This window comes from Bos indicus x Bos taurus, chromosome 18 (assembly GCF_003369695.1).
Source record: "Bos indicus x Bos taurus breed Angus x Brahman F1 hybrid chromosome 18, Bos_hybrid_MaternalHap_v2.0, whole genome shotgun sequence".
In the NCBI taxonomy this organism is placed as follows: Eukaryota; Metazoa; Chordata; class Mammalia; order Artiodactyla; family Bovidae; genus Bos; species Bos indicus x Bos taurus.
Window position 1 is genome coordinate 18,649,381 of NC_040093.1, and position 20,453 is coordinate 18,669,833.

At 38.3% G+C, this 20,453-nt stretch overlaps 1 protein-coding gene across 12 annotated transcripts; it reads right to left on the reverse strand.

Annotated features, from left to right (window-relative positions):
- Nucleotides 1-4,311: 4,311 nt before the first annotated feature.
- On the reverse strand, nt 4,312-16,563 carry ZNF829 (zinc finger protein 829). Of its 12 annotated transcripts, none has more exons than XM_027514327.1 (5): nt 16,251-16,563; nt 15,357-15,430; nt 12,528-12,654; nt 12,130-12,313; nt 4,312-6,288 (listed from the first exon to the last, which is right to left on the reverse strand). In XM_027514327.1, exons 4-5 carry the CDS (start codon nt 12,164-12,166, stop codon nt 5,309-5,311), a joined length of 1,017 nt encoding a protein of 338 aa, XP_027370128.1. In that variant the 5' UTR covers nt 12,167-12,313; nt 12,528-12,654; nt 15,357-15,430; nt 16,251-16,563; the 3' UTR covers nt 4,312-5,308. The 12 variants fall into 12 exon arrangements, with proteins under 12 accessions (XP_027370128.1, XP_027370125.1, XP_027370122.1 ...); XM_027514324.1 differs by having other exon boundaries at nt 12,130-12,225; nt 16,441-16,548; XM_027514321.1 differs by having other exon boundaries at nt 12,130-12,225; nt 16,251-16,434.
- Nucleotides 16,564-20,453: the final 3,890 nt, after the last annotated feature.

The window sequence follows — 20,453 nt, forward strand, 5'->3', positions numbered from 1 at the left end:
GTGAAAGTACTCATTTTAGGGGATCTTTTCTTAGAAATAAAACCCCAATACATAAAGGACATCTACATTTATTGTGATGCTGTTCCTAGTGGCAAAAACATTGAAATCAAAATAAATACTGGAAATTGGAAGAGGGAAGGAGATACGGATATTAGAAGAGGGAAGGAACTATAGTATGTCCACTCCATAGAATATATATATGGCCATTAAGGTGGACAGGTTAAAACTATGCTAGTGAACTTGAATGAAATTCCACAATGTTTTCTTGAGTGAAAAAGGCAAGATAAAAATAAGTGTGTAAAACATAACTCTGTTTTTGTAAATCAGTTACAAAATGCTCCTAGGTGTCTATGAGTGATAAACATGTATCATATGTTTGTGTAAGATTTCATATGCATGGAGAAAAGTATAGAAGAGTATGCATTGGGTTGGGGGGAGGTGGGTGATGTAGGTGGTTTATGGGAGATTTAGGGGGAAAAAGCTCAGAAGAAAAAATATGTAAATATCTGAACCACATATGATATGTCCAATGTATGATTAAGAAATTTGAAGGGTTAGTAGAACTTTCATTTGTGGAGATATTTGTGGTATATTGTTAAGTTTAAAAGAGAAAATTTCAGGATAATGTATATGAATCTATTTTTTAAAATTAAAATACCTATGTGTGTATATATGCATGCATGTGTTTATATGAACAAAGAAAAGTATGGAGGGATATAAAACAAGGTGTTAATTAACTTTGATTGCCCTGGTGGGGAACAGAAATAGTTGTTTAATTTATATACCTTTGTATTAAAGGTTTGACTTGTTACAAACATTAACTTTTTTAATTTGAAAAACAAAATAAAGGGGAAAGAAGTGTTTTGAAATACATGAAGCCTAGGAAATGTTTTCATTTTCTGACAAGATGGCACCCTGGCCTGGTCTATTATCTTTCCCCTAATCCAGTCTTTGGGGTATCACCAGAGTAAAAGAAAACATGTAGATCTAAAGAGCAAAAGGCAATACTTCAAGAAATCCCTCAAGTAGAGAGATTTTTTTGGTTTTATTTTGAAATAATTTGACTTTCAAAAAAATTGCAATATAGTTCCCAGTCTTCACTCAGCTTCCCCTAATGTTAATACTTTATGTAATCATAATACAATGATCAAAACCAGGAAATTAACATTGATATACCATTATAAGCCCTTCCCAGTGATGTTCTTTGTCTAGTCCAAGATCCAGTCCAGATCCCACACTGTTATTTCTCTTCAGTTTCCTTCAGTCTATGATAGTTCCTCAGTCTTTTGTTTTTCATGACTTAGACACTTTTGAACAATACTGGCCAGTTATCTTGTAGACTACCCCTCCATTTGGGTTTGATTCAGTGGGTTATGCATTAATATTACAGAAGAGATGCATCTTCAGTTCATCATATTAGCGGGCACATGATGGTGATAAATCTTACTGGTGATGTTAACCTTGGTCAGGGTGCTCACTGTCAGATTTCCCTACTCTAAAGCTACTAGTTCTGCCTTTGTAGTTAATATCTAGGGCAAGATACTTTGCAGATAATCTGTTTTATTGTTTTTTTATTTTATTTATTTTCAGCTATGCTGGGTCTTCACTGCTGTGCATGGGCTTTCTCTAGTTGCAACGAGTGGGGACTACCTTCTAGCTGTGGTGTAAGAGCTTCTCATTGCAGTGGCTTCTCTTGTTGCGGAGCACAGGGTCTAGAGCACAGACCCAGTAATTGTGGCGCACGGTCTCATTTGCTCTGAGCCATGTGGGATCCTCCTGGACCAAAGATAGAACCCATGTCCCCTCCATTGGCAGGCAGATTCTTAACCACTCGACCACCAGAGAAGCTCGATAATTAAAAAAAAAAAAATTACACATTAGCCCTGAGGAGGGCATGGCAACCCACTCCAGTATTCTTGCCTAGAGAATCCCATGGACAGAGGAGCCTGGCAGGCTACAGTCCATATAGGGTCGCACACGGCTGGAGTTGGACACAACTGAAGTAACTCGGCACGTGTGCACACATTAGCCCCAGAGATTATGTTTGATTAGCTCTGACAGAGGCTTTGAGCATCTTCAGTAATTCTGATGGTCAGACAAGGGTTGACCTCTGATATGGATCACACTCCTAATCATTAGCTCTGATACAAAGCACCTTCTTCATAGTACAGATAATAATGAGAAACAATTATGACATTTGTTAACCCTGGTTTCTAGACAACTAACAGACCTAACTAAGTGTTTCTGTGAGTCCATATATTAGGGGAAGTGTTTCTGTGAGTCCATATGTTAGGGGAAGCACACACTGACTGAAACTGCCTACCCTGGCCAGGCACCATAGTAGCCATTTGCTTGAGTTGTTTCACGACAGGAGATCCTGGTAAGGAACGTGGAACTAATAAGCCACCACCAACCGGAAGAATTCGGGAAAGGTCAAAAAGAGACACCACATGTCCAACCACCTCCCAGAATCCTTCTCACTGATATCCATCTTGGCTGAACAAGACGTGCACCACCAGGAAGGACTCTGAGTCAGCATGATTGGCTAAAAACAACCCGGGAACTATCCCATCACCATAAAACCCGAGACTGTGGGCCACGTGGCAGAGCAGTTCTGGGTTCCCTTACCCTACTGCTCTCTGCCCAGGTGCCCATTCCCAATAAAATCTCTTGGTTTGCCAACCCATGTGTCTCCTCAGACAATTCATTTCCGAGTGTTAGATAAGAGCCCAGTTTTGGGCCCTAGAAAGGGTCCCCCTTCCTGTAATACATACACGACTCAGCTGGGTCCTCGAGTTCAGATCTCACAAGGCTGCAGTCAAGGTGTTGACCACAACAATCCTCAACTAGGGAAGAAGTTGCTTCCAGGATCACATAGTTGTTGGCAGAATTCAATTCCATGTGAACTGCTGGACTGAGGACCTCCATTTTGTGCTGGTTGTGGGCCAAAGTCTACCCACTATTTCTTGCCACATGGGTCTCTCCAATGTACAGCTCACAACAGAGCTGCTGCTGCTGCTGCTGAGTCGCTTCAGTCATGTCCGACTCTGGGCCAAAGATAAAACCCTTTCCCCTGCACTGGCAAGTGGACTCTCAACCACTGGACCACCAGGGAAGTCCCAGTCTATACAGTTTAATCTAAATACAGATCTAGTTGCCTGCCAACCCTCAAAAGTTTTTCTACATAATGTGCTTGTATGCTTCTGTGTGTGTGCTTAGTTGCTTAGTTGCTTAGTTGTGTCTGATCTTTGCTACCTCACGGACTGTAGCCAGCCAGGCTCTTGTGCCCATGGGATTTCCCAGGCAAGAATACTGGAGTGGGTTGCCATTTCCTTCTCTAGGGCATCTTCCCAACCCAGGGATTAAATCCACGTCTCCTGCTTGGCAGGTGGATTCTTTACCACTGAGCCACCAGGGAAGCCCCAACATTTGGAGGAGCATTGTCAATATTTATTGTTATCATATTTTAATTTTTTCCCATTCTGGAAAAGAATATGATGTACAGATTTTCTGAGAAGGAAGTGATTATTAACAATATTTCATGTCTTTCTCTTTTTTGACAATTGGGTTTTCAACTATTCTTGACAAATAGGTTTTTTGCTGGGTATGAGATAATTGTGCAGCATGAAGTACAAGGTGTTAATGTAGGCTTATTCACCCATTCTTTGTCTCTGAGTTTTCTTAGTGTTTTTTTTTTATACTTCATGTTGAATAAGGAATAAGTGTTGCTAAGATGCTTTTTTGCAAACATTACAGCCATAGGTCCTTTTTTCATTATAAATTCTTTGATATAAATTATGATGAAACATGGTAAAAGTCCTTTCCATAAATAATAATGTTGAAAATATTAATGTTAATTTTGGATAACTACCGGCTACATTCTTACTATATGTTAGTAAGACTCCCATTTTTCACTTAACTCAAATGAGTTAAATCCTTGCAACAATCCAACATAACCATCATTAGTAATTATACAAAAAAAAGTATAAAGCAACACTTTTTCTAAACTGTTTACATATTTGGTTGTATGTGCACATGCATGTAAAAAACTTAAAAAAAAAAAGGTTTCAATGGATAAAAATAAATTCATAATAGTGATTATGAGGGAATTGGGGATTATTGGCAATTTTTTACAGAGAGAAAATATTCATTAGTTATTTCAACATTGAAATTAAATGTTTTGAAATTTCAAACAAAAAAAGTACTAAAGTTGCATTTAGAAGGCAACTTCTGTAACTACAAAAGTTTAAACAGGCACCAAAATATTTATCAGTAGTTATTTAGCAAAATGAGAGTCAACCACAGAAAAGATTATGACACCATTAAAAATAATAATACATAAACATCTGTACTTAAATAGTAGCGTGATAAAAGCAGGTTATGGTACAACATGTACCATATGTACAACATGTATATCATGATTACATGAAATAAAGCCTGCAAGGATATACTATGATAATTTGAAAGCAGTCATTTCTGTTTCACAGGCTTATAAATCTTTCTTTGTGCCCTCTGTTTTTTTTTTTTAACAAGAAAATACTAACAAGCTATCTTCAAATACAAATTTATAATTCCACCATGAATTCAAAGATAGCCTATGCAACACAATTTACAGTGTAGGATGATGTAGGCCACAGAAATAGAAGAGATGGTCCTAAAACATAGAATTTTGGGGACAGAATTTTTTGAGGGAAAAGGGGGTTTAATTTAGACCTTGAATTCACATTATTAAATACATTTGATTAATGTTATACATAAAATTACAAACACATTAGAAAAAATAGTGTTAACAGTGTAATGGGTTGAACTATATTGGAAGTCCAACCCCTGGTATGTTAATGTGATAGTACCTGGAAATAAGGTCTCTGTAGATAAAATCAAGTTAAGATGAGGTCCTTATGGTGAGCCCTAATCCAATATGACCTGTGTCTGTATAACAGAACAGATGCAGAGACACACAGAGAACGTAGTATGAAGATGGAGGCAGAGACAGCAGCAATGCTTCTATAAGCCGAGGCATGTCAAAAACTGCTGCTATAAGAAGCTAGAACGGTGTGCAACAGATTCTTCCTGAGTCCCTAGAAGGAATCAAACTTGCCAGCAACTTTGATTTTGGGTTTCAAGTCTCAAAAACTATGAGAGAATAAGTTCTGTTGTTTTAAGCCACCTTGTTTTGTGGTACTTGGTACTTCATTACAGCAACCCTAGGAAACTATTACACAGAAGAACCTTCAGTTTTTTCCCCTTGCATTTTTGCATCACTTGTTTTAAAAATATTACTATCAAGTTTATCAAAAGGAACTATCACTTATCCATTATGAGTTCCTTCATGGCGGATGAGGTCAGAGCGACTACCAAAGGACTTCCCACATTCTTTACAGTCATAAGGTTTCTCACCAGTGTGAATTCTTTGATGACGAGTAAGGTTTGAGCCTTTATTAAAAGCCTTTCCACACTCATTACATTCATATGGTTTTTCACCTGTATGGATTCTCTGATGTTGAATAAGTTCTGAGCTCTGAATAAAGGCCTTTCCACATTCTTTACATCCATAGAGTTTCTTGCCAGTGTGAATTCTGTGATGGTTAGTAAGTGTTGAGGCACTACTAAAGGCCTTCCCACATTCCTTACACTCATAAGGTTTCTCACCAGTGTGCATTCTGTGGTGCTGAATAAGCCTTGAATGTTGAGTAAAGGCTTTCCCACATTCCTTACATTCATAAGGTTTCTCACCGGTATGAATTCTCAGGTGTGGAAAAAGTTGTGAACTCTTAGTAAAGGCTTTTCCACATACTTTACATTCATAGGGTTTTTCACCAGTGTGAATTCTCTGATGATCATTAAGGTTTGAGCAATAATTAAAGGCCTTTCCACATTCCTTACATTCATAGGGTTTCTCACCAGTGTGAATCCTCTGATGTTGAGAAAAATACGAACTACAATTAAAAGCCTTGCCACATTCTTTACATTCATAGGGTTTTTCACCAGTGTGAATCCTCTGATGTCGAGTAACAAGTGAGCCACGACTAAAGGATTTCCCACACTCCTTACATTCATAGTTTTTTTCAGCAGAATGAATTCTTTGATGTTGAATAAACTGTGAGTTTTGATTAAAGGCCTTTCCACATATTTTATATTCACAGGATTTCTCTTCATTAATAGTTTTTTGATGTGGAATGAGAAATGTCGGCTGATAAAAAGTGGGTAGGTCTTCATGGGTAAATATTACTTGACTAAAATGTCTCTTCTTTAGAGATAATAACTTGGTCTCACACATGGATTCCAGATCTGAAAGAAAACAAAAAGGCATATGCTTATTTTTCTTATTCTGGGAAAGGTTAAACTTCTGAAAAATGCAAAGATTAAATTGAAAATAATATTTGGGAAAGTAAACAGTTAGATAGTTCTCAAACATGGCTAAGCAATTTGTAAAATTGTTAAGGAAAGCACAGACATTAAGGAGAGGCAATAGAGGAAGCTGAAGAGAACCTGGTGGGGATCAGAATCACCTGCAACTTCAGCAAGTCCACATTATTCAGGGCTATCCTCCACATTATATAGTGATTCTAAGCATATATACATTTATATAAGCACATACTCACAGAGCACCATACTATGTCTTGTAATTTGTGGATAACTGTCATGCTTTCAGGACTACTGAGGAATAAATGTGTTGAAATGTATAAATGGGTATAGTGGAGGGTTAGTGACTTTAAGCAAAGGGTATATTGTTGGCAAATTCACATTGGGGGACAGCCCACAGCAAGTCTAGGGTGCTGAATGAAACTGGTGAGAATGGTAGACAGGTAAATCACTTCTGTGAATAGAGCCTGGTACATGTTGGGGATGCAGTGAAAATAGTTTGCTTTCGAATTCTGTGATGCTGATGCCAGGACAAAGAAATGGAATCTTCATGCCATGGCAGTCACTAAGAAGGGAGGTAGCTTGAGTGTAAGAAAGAAGAGAATAAGAATGAAACAGTCTCTGTGAGAAAAGAGGATTTTCCATCACTCTGCATTATATCTGTTAATGACCATGAAAACACTGTAAGTACTGATTTGGGATTTACAAATAAATTTCAGTGAGTAAATGAATTCATAAATATAGAATTTGTGACTTAATGAGGGACAACTATATTTTTTTTAAAAGGGGGCATAATTTCTGTTAAAAATGGCAGACTGTAGGTATAAGTTTACCAATGCTTTTCATGAATCCATAAGAAAATTACACTAAAAGCTTAACAAAGGGAAAGGAAAACCCCATGAGGATAAAAGATACTGGAGAAGAAACAGAACTTGGAAACTGGAAAGTCAATGGATGAGTGATAAGTGACTGCAGACCACAGAATACTAAACAAGCTCCAGTGGGTGAATTCCACAGTATTGATTCATGGTGCAAATCCCTTCAAATACATAAGAACTGGAGGCATCAGGCACTTCTAATAGCAGAGTGCAGAGCAGAGTAAAAGCTGAAGGATGAATTCAAAGAGTGTATCTCCTCCCCATCCCACAGGAAAGGATGATTATAGTGTTCCATTCTCAAAGAAAACTAGAAATCTAGAAAAATGGAACCAGAGAAAATCTGGAGTCAGGAACATCCAGCATAGGCAGGGACATTGGTACTGAACTGGGCAGAAAGAATTAACAGAAAATATACATACTTGTGATATTAAAAAAAAATGTATTTGGTCTTTGTTCCCAGCTTCAAAAACCACTGGACTATCTTTCATTATTCACAACAAGGGTCTTTTGATCATATCTGACTTTATGATAAAGAGGTGATTCACAGTGGATCCTTTGTTTCAAGGGATGGGGCTGGTCACACTTGCCTAAATAATGACACTCCAGTAAAATACTTGGAAGGATTGGAGGAAGCTTCCTGGTTGGTGAACTAATCTATGTACCAGATGGGTACAAGGTCAACAGCACAAAGAGTGGATAAGGAGAAGTAAAATTATTTTTGTATGTGACTGTTACCAGCATAAAACATACTGTTACATTTCTGAAAGCCCCATGATAACTACAAAGAAGACACCTTATAGAAGATAAACAAAAGAAAAAGAAAGGAGTCAAAGCATATCAATACAAATAAAGAAAGAAAATGAAGGCAGCAAGGGAGGGAAAGAGGGACAAAAGAACTACAAGGACAGAAAATAATAAAATAGCAATAGTAAGTTGTTACTTATTAACAATAACTGTAAATGTAAATGGATCAAACTCTCAAATAAAAAGAGAATGGCTGAATGGAGAAAACAATACCGTAAGCCCCCTACAGACAAACCTTCAAGTTGCAAACTTTAAAAAATGCAAAAGTACATCTTTCACATGTCCAATCACATAACTCACGTGTCTGGTGTACACTGTCACGTGTGTGCATCCTCTACAAGTGGTTGTGCTTTTGTATATTTTACTGTATAGTACTATAGAGTGCAGTACTACAATATCTTTATTTCAAGCCCAGGATGTCCAGAAGCAAGCATAAAAGCAGATGGTGAAAAAATAAATAAATAAATAAAAAAGCAGATGGTGATACCAGCCACATTAACAGAAAAAAAGGATAAAAATTTTTAAGATAATAGGATAATCCTATTAGATAAGAATAAGATAATAAGATATTATCCTATTCCTTCCAGACTACCTTTTCCACTAGACAAATCATTTGCAATTTACCAATCTTTTTAAACTTAATATCTAATTTTAAGAGAACTTGGTCCCTAATGAATAGCAAATAATAAGTGAAACAAAGATACATTTCCCCAGATAATTAAATAATCCTCAAGTGAACATGAAAAATACACTGGTATGGCACTGGAAAGACATTAAGTATTTACCCTTTTGTATGATTTTCAATTGTAGATATATACTCAAAAATGGGGCATATGTATACCAGTTTAAGTAGTAACAGATGAGAAAGGCAATACCATTTTATACTTTCACCAAGAATGCATAAGAATTTCTAAGTCCCCACTCACAGCTGTCGTTATCCAGCTTCCTACTTTTCCATGATAGTAAGTGAAAAGTGATATTTCATTACTGTCATTATTTGCATTTGTAATTATTAAGTGTCAACATCTGAAAGGCTTATTAATTAGCATTTTAACCTCATTAACCTTTATCAGTATTTTTATTGGGTCACTAACTTCTTCCTATTAATTAGCAACTATCTTCCGATCTACTCTGCATTAAATTTATCTATTGTGTCCTTCATTTAACAGAAATTCTTAATTTTGATGTATTTTCAGTTCATGATTTTGCTTTATGGTTTGTACTTTTGGAGTTTTATTTATTTACTGACTTAAATAGCATTTAAAGGAAAAAGGGGAAAACAAAAGTTTCAAAACTAGAGTGTAATGCCCTGTTGCTACTGCTGCTGCTAAGTTGCTTCACTCGTGTCCGACTCTGTGCGACCCTATAGATGGCAGCCCACCAGGCTCCCCTGTCCCTGGGATTCTCCAGGCAAGAACACTGGAGTGAGTGTCATGCCCTATTAAGTATGTCTAATAAACACTTTCTTTCTAATATACATTAAAAGTACTGGAAAGGAGGCAATTTTACCGAAGGGCAATGTCACTAGGATATGTGGACTATAGTTATAAAAGAAATTTTGAAAAATACAGGTGCTCATGGAAAAGAATAAAGGAAACAATGTCAACACAGAGCAGTGAGCAGGTTTTTTAAAATGCTATAGTACCATTCTAGTATGGTATTCAGACACAGGTAGACAAGCAAATGGAACATAATAAAGTCCAGAGACAGACTTATAGATATGGCAACACATGATTTATGGCAAAGTAGTCTTATATAGAGAGAAAGTCTTTCCAGTAGACCTTGCTGGGTCAACTGCATATTCACATGGGGGAGAAAATGAAATTTGACTCCTACCTCATACTACATCAAATATCACCTCCAAGGAGCTGGAGATCTAAATGTAAGAGGTAAAGCAACAAAGCTACTAGAATATAAAACTGGAAGTATTTTCATGATTTTGGAGTAGGCAGTGAATCCTACACAAAACACAAAAAGCAACAATTATAAAGGAAAAGATAGGTAAGCTTGTCTTCTTAAAATTAATAACATCAAAAGACAACACTAAGAGAATAAAAAGGAAGTGATAGAGGTAGATATTTACAAAGGCTCATATTCTGACTATACAAAGAGCTCCTTCAAATCAGTAAGAGAAAGAAAGACAACCCAATGAACAGAACCAAGAAACTTAAATGGGCAAGTCACAGAACACACACACATGCACATAAACATACCACAGGATGGCTAACATTAAAAGGTCTGGCAATATCAAGAACTGGCAAGAATGCAGAGCAATAGCAACATTCATATTGCTATTGGAAATATAAATTGGCATAACCACTTTGGAAAACTGGCATTATTAAAACTGAACCAACACATATCCTGTTACCTAGTAACTCCATTCCTGTGTATACACCAAAAAGAAATGTGTATATATATGCACCAAAATATATGTACACAGATGTTCACAGCAGCATTATGTAAAACAGCTAAAAACTGGAAAACAACCCAATAGTCAGTAGTAGAAAGGACACTTAATTTATAATAATTAGCAATACAGAATAAATAATGTAAAATATATCCATAGAATGGAATACCACATTGCACTGAGAATGAACCAACATTAGCTATATGCAATAAATGCATGTATATTATCACCCTGCTTATTTAACTTATATGCAGAGTACATCATGAGAAATTCCGGGCTGGATGAAACACAAGCTGGAATCAAGATTTCTGGGAGAAATATCAATAACCTCAGATACATAAATGACACCACCCTTATAGCAGAAAGCGAAGAACTAAAGAGCCTCTTGATGAAAGTGAAAGAAAAGAGAGTGAAAAAGTCGACTTAAAACTCAACATTCAGAAAACTAAGATCATGGCATCTGCTCCCATCACTTCACGGCAAATAGATGGGGAAACAATGGAAACAGTGACAGACTTTATTTTTTTGGGCTCCAAAATCACTGCAGATGGTGACTCTAGCCATGAAATTAAAAGATGCTTGCACCTTGGAAGAAAAGTTATGACCAACTTAGACAGCATATTAAAAAGCAGAGACATTACTTTGTCAACAAAGGTCCGTCTAGTCAAAGCTATGGTTTTTCCAGTAGTCATGTATGGATGTGAGAGTTGGGCTATAAAGAAAGCTGAGCACCAAAGAATTGATGCTTTTGAACTGTGGTGTTGGAGAAGACTCTTGAGAGTCTCTTGGACTGCAAGGAGAGCCAACCAGTCCATTCTAAGGAAATCAGTCCTGAGTATTCATTGGAAGGACTGATGCTGAAGCTGAAACTCCAATACTTTGGCCACGTGATGCGAAGAACTGACTCATCTGAAAAGACCCTAATGCTGGGAAAGATTGAAGGCAACAGAAGGGGACAACAGAGGATGAGATGGTTGGATGGCATCACTGACTTAATGGACAGGCATAAGCAAGCTCCGGGAGTTGGTGATGGACAGAGAAGCCTGGTGTGCTACAATCCATGGGATTGCAAAGAGTCGGACACAACTGAGCAACTGAACTGAACTGATATGCAATAACATGGATGATGTATCCCATGAAGGTGAGAAAGAAAAACAAAAGCATAAGTACTGTATGATTCCACTTACATGCAACTCAGAAACAGGCAAAAATTACTTCATAGAGTTAGAAGTCAAGATAGTGTGTATTTTTCAGGAGGACAAAGAGGGGAGTGATTGGGAAAGGGTTCTGAAAATTACAGCTAAGTAATTTTCTGGAAAGTAGATAAAATGAAAACCAGTAGATAAAATGATAAATTGGAAAAGAAAACACAAATACACACACACACACACACACACACACTTCTTAGGGTGGGAATATCTACTCTTACATAAGTCTAAATGCAGCATATCCAATGAAGGAATGAAATCTAAAAAGTGGGTAGAATAACGGCCTTGGAAATGAAGAAGGAAGGCATTAATACTTGCTACGTTGGACAGAGAAAAAAGTATAAGAGGAAAAAAAACAAGATATATCTTTTATGGAAGAGGCCTTGGGTTTTTGTAGGGAGTTTCCTGATAACATCCTACAGGTAGTATCTCCTCAGGCTCTACTCCTGCACTATCATCTCTTGCTTACCTGAACAAAGGCCTCTGGTCAGTTCTCTGTCAATCATCCAGGGCTCTTTTCCTTGTTCCAAAAGGGAGATCACAGCCGGTTTAGAACTAGAAAGTCCTGATCACAAGAAAAGACACGGGACATGGTTATGCTGTTGGTGTCCCAGAAATCAGATCCAGTCCTTTGGTGATCAAGAGAGATGCCACTACAGGAAGGACGAGAGAAAAAATGAAGATGAAGCTTCAGCCATATCCCAACAGAGCTGCCCATTTCCAGCTATCCCATTCCATTCCAACTCAACCATTCCTTGGAGGACAGAGAGCAGGAATTTAGCTGGTTACCTGGAATGAGTAATTCACAGTGGAGAAAGGAGACATTCCCAAGAGCAGACTCTGAATTGGGGGGACAGTCATCCTTACCCACTGAAACCAGGTTGCTGAAATTCTCCAACATCACTTCTTTGTATAAATTCATCTGACCAGAGTCCAGGCATTCCCATTCCTCCTGAGAGAAGTTTATAGACACGTCCCTGAACATCATTGACCCCTGAAAATAACACACATGCTTTCACAATGGAAGGAGAGAAGAAAATGATGATAGTAAATGAGATGATAGAGAGCTCTACAGAAAAGGACAGATTATTAAGCAAATTGAAGGAGCTGGATCCTATTATATCAGCCAAGCCATATCTGCTATGTACAGAGGGATCTGTCTAGGAGTGTGCAAATAGAGTGGACTTTTCCAATGAGATGAAATAGCAAGCCTGCAGCTCAGTGCCTGGCCACAGTAAAGTCTGCATAAATAAGAGTCCCTTCCCATGTTCCCTTTAAGCCCTAAAAGAGGGGGAAATGTGATAGACTTTAAAAAATACTTTATGTTATATTTTGGAGTAAAATTTCAGAATATCAGGGAAAAACAGAACTTTTTAAAACCTTGTGTGGATCACATTAAAAATTTTCAGAAATCGGAATGGGAATGGATGACTCAACAGCACTATTTAAAATAAGAAAATGAAATGATCCCTTTATTTTTTAATTAATTAATTAACTGCATGTGGGATCTAGTTCCTTGACCAGGGATCAAACCTGGGCCCCCTGTTTTGGGAGTGCAGAGTCTTAGCCACTAGAACACTAGGGAAGTCTCTAATTCCTTTAATATTACAAAGGACAACAAATTTTGGCAGAGAATTCAATACTCAAAGTTAATATGAAGATTATATACCAAGCAATATTAAATACCAAGCTAGTATGAAAACTAGCTCAAGACAATTCTAGATTCATAGAGAATGAATGTTAAATTTTCTCCTGTCCAGCTTTTCTTGGGAAGGTACTGGCTTATGTGTGCCATCAAAACTAGAGAATAAGCAAATGAAAGGTATTATATTCGGAAGCTAGGAAACTAACATAAGAATGGTGAATGAAGTCCAGTATAATTGTAAAAGGCAAGGCCCAGGATAATATATGGGAGCAGATCCAGAGACTAATACCTAGGAATAGGAGGATAAAGGACTATGGGAAAGAAATGGACTACGGAGCAGAGAAAGGAGTTCAGGTTAAGGAAATAAAGCAGCTTAGGACTATATGTCCTCCTTTTCACAATGCAAGCTTCTAGCCTGAAGTAAGCCTAAGATCAGAGAACAGGCTTTAAATAAAATTTGCACATTATTACACTCAACCAGAGAGTGTAATTACTAAAATAAGTCTGATCTTGTGACTGAAAATAACCAAAAAATACTGAAGAGTGATCAAAAAAATTTTAGAGACTGCACAAGCTTTTATCCAGGGCAACAAAAAAATTTGCCATAGAGTTGAGAGTGGAAATTTTGGGAAAAAAATATTCTTTTCCTTGCTTCCTATGAAGTCCTGCTTATTTCAGAGTGTTGGTTATAAGTTGATTTGGTTTTTCAGGTACACAGTCATGTCATCTGCAAAAAGTAATAATCTTACACCCTCTTTTCTAATTTTTAACCTAATTTTTCCTTTTGTTTAAGTGCTTTGGTTAATGCCCACAGAACAATGTTAAATAACATTGGTAATGGTGTGTACCCTTGTCTTTCTCTGATTTTACTGGGAATATTTCAGATATTTCCAGATCAAACATTAGGTTAGCTTCTGAAAACAAATTTCAGTGTATTCCCCACTGCAGTATACTACCTTCCTAGAATATTAATACTGGGCAATATCTTCAATATAGAGCTGGTGAGTATAATTAGAGGTTGATGGGAGAGGGGAACCAGATGCTCTGTTTGGGCTTTGGCACAGGAGAATGGATTGGAAGGACTCAACTCTTTCTGAAGAAATTCAGATAGAAAGGCCTTAAGCTTATTTGAGAAGACTGATTCTCTTTTTGATTTTCTTTGCCTCTGTACCAAACACACATTCTTAAAATTGAGAGTTCTAAACTTAGTTCCATGAGAACTGAATTTCAGCTCCAAATTTATACCTTGTGAAGATAGTATCCCTATTCTGACTCTTCTACCTGGGTACACTCTAATACTCAAATAAAAAAAAAATAACGTGATTGATAGCCTTGTGATTGGTGAGTTCCCCAAGATGAGACATGTTGAAACATAAGTGAATAAAGATATTTTTGTTTCTTCTAGTTAGAAGGAGACTCCAAAATTCTAGCTGCCTGCCAGCCCTCCACCCCCTTCCTGAGATAAAGCAAAGACTTCATGTCTCATACAACTGATTTGAAGAATAAACTATAACTCATTCATGAAAAAAATAATATGTACCTTTGAAAAATTGTATTTACAAAGATCATTTGATGACAGAGGAGAATACTTTTTTGGCCTGGAGAATTCCACAGACAGAGGAGACTGGCAGGCTACAGGCCTTGGGGTCGCAAAGAGTCACACATGACTGAGTGACTATCACTCAAAATGGTAAATGAAGTGTAATTTGATTTTGGAAAAACAACTAAAATACACAAAAATATTAACACTGGTTTTTGAATAGTCCTATTTTACTTTTTTCTTGGTAATTGTTTTGAAACTCTCTAAAATAGTCATGCTTTTAAAGTCATAATAAATATTGCCTTTAAAAAGAAAAAAATTTGACAAACAGAAGTGGAGCCGTTTTCCAAATAAGTAAACATTAGGTATATGGGAGTTACTGTGCTTCAGTAGCAGGCTCAACTATCCTTTTCTCCAGTAGGAAAATCATAGGAACTTATCATCAAATGATATACCTTTATTAAGCATTAACTTTCAGAAGACAGAAAGCAATGAGGAAATCCCAACATACCTTGGACACTGTTTGCAGAAGTTCATCATGCATTCTTTCCTTCTCTTTTGAGCCTCACCTGGAGAAGGGTAGAACTGGGAGAGTAGAAAGTAAGGGTAAGACACTGGTCAGGTCACAAGTCAGCCCCAGCCCAGCCCCATCCTCATCCCCACCCCTCAGTACACACAGGTAAAGGAGATCAGAGGAAAATGGGGTATCCCGTCCATTCCCAGTGTCTCAGAAGAAAGCTGCGGTTACTGCTGTTGAGGACTCCAATCAAACCAAACTTCACAGAGGTTTCCTAAGAACTGAACTCTGGAGTAACAACCGCACAGCTGATCAGACTCGTACATTCCGCACGTGCGTGCATGCTTAAGACGCTTCAATCGTGTCCAACTCTGTGCAATCCTATAGCTTGTAACCTGCCATGCTCCTCTGCCCAGGGCATTCTCCAGGCAAGAATACTGGAGTGGGTTGCCATGCCCTCTTACGATCTTCTTGACCCGCGTCTTAAGGGATCGAACCCGCGTCTCTTAAGTCTCCTGCATTGGCAGGCAGGTTCTTTACCACTAGCGCCACCGGGGAAGCCCATACATTCTGCACAGTCATACTTAAGAGAACACAAACTGCACATCCTCACACACAGAGTCAAACGTGGTAACACAGACACAATCGCTAACTCACCACAGGACGCATAATTACACTCGCACAGTTGCAGGCACCCCACTGTCTTGGTGTTATGAGCACGTACTACCATAGGGACACATAGTCACAATTCCACAATGACAGGCATCCTATATCTGCATACGAGTCGCATAACTTCCCCCCTTCTCACTCCATTCCGCCAGCACAGAAGCTCCGTATAGGTCTCCAGTTTCTTCAATTTAGACCTTTCGGGTCCCCTGAGGTCCGAACCTGCACAGCTGAACCAGGTCCCCAGGGGCCCACGATCTCTGGCCTCACGAATCTAATGGTCCCGCCAGGCGTGATGAAAATTTCGAGTTCCCGCGAGAAGAGTGACAGGCCGCCAGGCCCTCTGGGAAATGTGGTCCAGAGTTGTCCCCACGGCCGAATTGATTCCTCTCAGCGCCCTGCCTGGACCCACCCGAAACGACTGCTCCTTCAATTCAGAGGTTAGCCAGGTCTCGGAGTTGCAATTCGAGGTATCTCAGCACGCTGGGGCTCAGCTACCCGATAGGACCTGGCTCACCCCCTCCTCACACAGGAAGCGCCTGCTCCTTTCTGGCCGGAAGTTGACTCCGGCCGCGGGACCTTCTGGGAGGTGTTGTGTTGTGGAACGTCCGTTGGGAGGCGGGCGCGGAGGGATGGTTCGGAGTTACCCGCACCTGACCTTCCCGAGTGTCGCCTGCACCCGGCGTCCCAGACACTGCGCGCTAGATGCGCACTCGGGTGTTTCCGGCAGGTGACGCTACCGCGTCCTCGGAGCGGGACTTTAAGGAGGCCGTGAAACATTCTTGGCTGAAGCAACGCGCGAGGCTGGCGGGCGGAGCCTTTAAGGAGGCCCCGAGTGGAATAGTGGCAGTGCGGAGTTGCTGCGGGTGGGAGTGCGCCCCTGGAGAGTGGTTGGAGTTCTCAGAACAAGAAACTGGTGGAGAATTAGAGTGTGTGTGTGATTATGATGGTCTGTGGCGTTTCGATGCTCTGTGTGTGTGAGAGAGAGAGAGATTGTGATGTGAGGATGATGAGGGGTGTGGTTATGTGGGTGTGATGGAATGCTTGTGACGGGATGTTTGTGTCATGTGATGTTTGTGATTGTGATTTATGATAACGTGCGGTGTTGTCTGTATGATTATCAGATAGATGTACAGTGTGTGTGAATGTGATGAAATGTTTGTGATTGTGATGTGTAGTGGTTCTTGTCTTACCTCAGTTGACTTCTGTTGTCGCCTTTTGGCATAATTGGCAACCGCTTGAAAGAAATTTCTGTATCTGGTTTCACGTGGTCTTTCCTCCCCGTTGGTCATTCTTTCTTAGTCTGCTTCCCAGCGCTCTTTGCACACCCCCTCCCCCCCCCAGCCATACTTAGCCCTGTTCTGTTACTTTCCAGTTTCCCTTGGTGATCTTTTTCAGATGTATTATTTCATCTTCCTATGGCTTCTTTTATTATTTGTATTAGTTATTGTGATCATAGTAATGCTGCCTAACAAACCACTTTTAAACTCAGTGGCATGCAACAGTAAGCATTTATTCTCTTATTCACAGGTTTGCAGAATCTCTGTGTTCAGGTTATGTAGGCTGGGCTTGCCTGGGAGGCTGGGCTGCAGAATCCATTCAGACCGGCTCCACATGTGTTCTTTATGCAACTCAGGAAAAAAGGACAGTGGTTACCAGGACATGTTCTTCTCTTGGTGAATCACCAGAGTACAAGATAATCATAAAAACCTCTGCTCCCAAGTATACTAATGTTACAGATGCCTGAGCTTAACATTAATTACACCCACAGTCAGAGGGCAAGGCAAAATTAGATGGCAAAAAGTGTGAATGTCTAATCCTGTTAGAGGTGGGTGAAGAATTGGGACTAAGATTTCAATCTGCATCATTAGGAAACACGCCTCTTTATCCTGGTAAATGTCTTTTAGTCCACGGTTCTCTTTTGTCTGTTAATATTGTTTTTCAGGTTTTGTTACTATATTTTCCAGGCATTTCATTTTACAACCCCTTCCCTTTATGTCTTTATACTTCAGGTCTGTTTCTTATAAAGAGCATTTTGCTGGGCTTTTCCCCCTTTTATCCTGTTTGACTTATTTTAATAGGTGAGTTTAATTCATTTACATTTATTGTGGTTGCTGATAAAAATTTGCTTTATTTTCTATTATGCCTTCTTTTTAATTGAGCAGGTTTACCTTATCCCCTTTTCTCTCTCCACTGCTTTGGTTTCCTATCCTTGAGTTTTTAACATGCATGTTTATCAAAACCCAAACTAAATAAGATTTTAGAACACTTGAACTACAAACTATCCACCCAGTTTTTTTTTTTTTTATCTGATACATTGCTTTCCTCTAATTTTAATTACCTGAAATTAGTAGTATTTCATTTGCCTGTGATATACAGTTGACCTTTCAACAGTATGGGGATGTGAATCCCCTCCCCTTCTTTTGCAGTCAAAAATCCAAGTAGAACTTTACAGTTGGCTCTGTGTATCCTAGATTCTGCAACTGCAGATTCAACCAACCTCAGATTGTGTAGTAGTACTGTAATATGATTGATTGAGAGCAAATCTGTGTATCAGTGGACTCATGCAGTTCAAACCCATGTTGTTCAAGGGCCCACTCTGTGTGTATGTGTGTGTATTTAAAATTATGGGAAAGTAGAGAGAACATAAAAAATGACATAAAATTTGCTGTCATGATATCTTTACTCCCATGTTCATTGAAGCATTATTGAAATAGCCAAGATTTGGAAACATCTTTCCATTAACAGATAAATGGATAAAGAAAATGTGGCATATGCATACATTGGAATATTACTCAGCCTTAAGAAAAAAGTAAATCCTGCCGTTTGTGACAACATGGATGAACCTTTAGGACGTTATGAAATAAAAGAAGCCAGTTTCAGGACAAATACTACACAGTTCTTTTATATGAGCTATCAAAAATAATCAGATTCAAAGAAACAGAGAGTAGAATGGTTATTGCCAGGGGCTGGGAGAGAGGGAAATGGGAAATTGTTTTCCAGTGAGTGCAAAGCTTCGGTTATGTAAGATGAATAAACTTTGGAGACCTGTACGACAGAGTACCTATATTTTAAAAATGGTATTATGCACTTTAAAATATGTTGAGAATAGATCTCATATTCAGTGTTCTTACTGAAAAAACTAAACAGCACAAGGAAATTTTTGGAGATGATGGATATGTTTAGTACCTTGGTCATGGTATTGGTATCATAGATACATATGTCCAGACTCATCAGGATATATACATTAAACGTGCAGTTTTTTGTGAATCAGTTATACCTCAATAAAGGAAAAAAAAAAAAACCCTGCAAAAATTTACTGTCTTAACCATTTTCAAGTCTTCTTGAAACCACTTTCAAGTTCAGTGGCATTATATCCACATTGCTATGCCACCATCACCACTGTCCATCCATAGAACTTTTTTATCTTGTGAAACAGAAACTCTGTACCTATTAAATAATAAGTCCCCATTCTTAACAATCCTCCAGTTCCAGGCAACCACGATTCTACTTTCTGTCTCTGTGAATTTGACGTTACCTCATTATGTACTCTGTATACCAGATTATATGGTATTTGTCCATTTGTGACTATTTTAACTTAGCATCTCTTTAAGGTTCATCCATGTTAAAGCATGTGTCAGAATTTCCATCCTTTTTAAGGCTGAATAATATTTCATTGATTGTACATACCATGTTTTGTTTATCCATCTGTTAATGAACAGTTGGATTGTTTCTATCTTTTGACTATTGCAAATAATGCTGCTATGGACATGAGTGTACAAATACCTGTTCAAATGCCTGCTTTCAGTTCTTTTGGATATATATCCACAAGTGGAATTTATGGATTGTATATTAATTCTGTTCTTAATTTTGTGACTGCCATACTGTTTTTCCTAGTGGCTATACCAGTTTATCAACATATTTTCTGAGCACCTACTAACAGGGGCAAAACAGACAAAAATAAATCCCTGTTTTCATGTATTTTATATGAGGAGATAGACAACATGCATGATAAATTACATAATTTGTTAGTGATAATGGACTTTGTAAAAACATAGAAATGGTGTGAGGGATATTAGGAGTATATCCCAGGCATAATGCTTCTCAAAATTTATTATAATTGAATGTTTTCTGTTTTTATTTCTTCTCTGTCATACAGAACAAGGATTAGTCTCCTCTCTTGTGTATGATTTTTTTTTACCATAGATGATAAATTAATATCATGTGACAATGTCACTGTGACATGAGTATAGTTCTCATTTCAAATGAGTATGGGAATCCTAAATTGCAACTCTTATTTACCTCAGTTGTCAAGATAGATAAGAAATGGAATAGCTGGACTTTTAATGCAACTCTCTTTCACTCCAAGTTTGGGGTTGCTGAAAATCTGAATGTTTTTTGACTCATCTTTATATCTGTCACTGC

Coding starts and splice junctions, on each gene's coding strand:
- ZNF829 (XM_027514324.1), bottom strand. CDS start 15,389: ATGCATGATGAACTTCTGCAAACAGTGTCCAAG. Junction 12,655..15,356: donor TTCTGCAAACAGTGTCCAAG/GTATGTTGGGAT, acceptor TGTTATTTTCAG/GGGTCAATGATGTTCAGGGA. Junction 6,289..12,129: donor GACCAGAGGCCTTTGTTCAG/GTAAGCAAGAGA, acceptor GTTTTCTTTCAG/ATCTGGAATCCATGTGTGAG.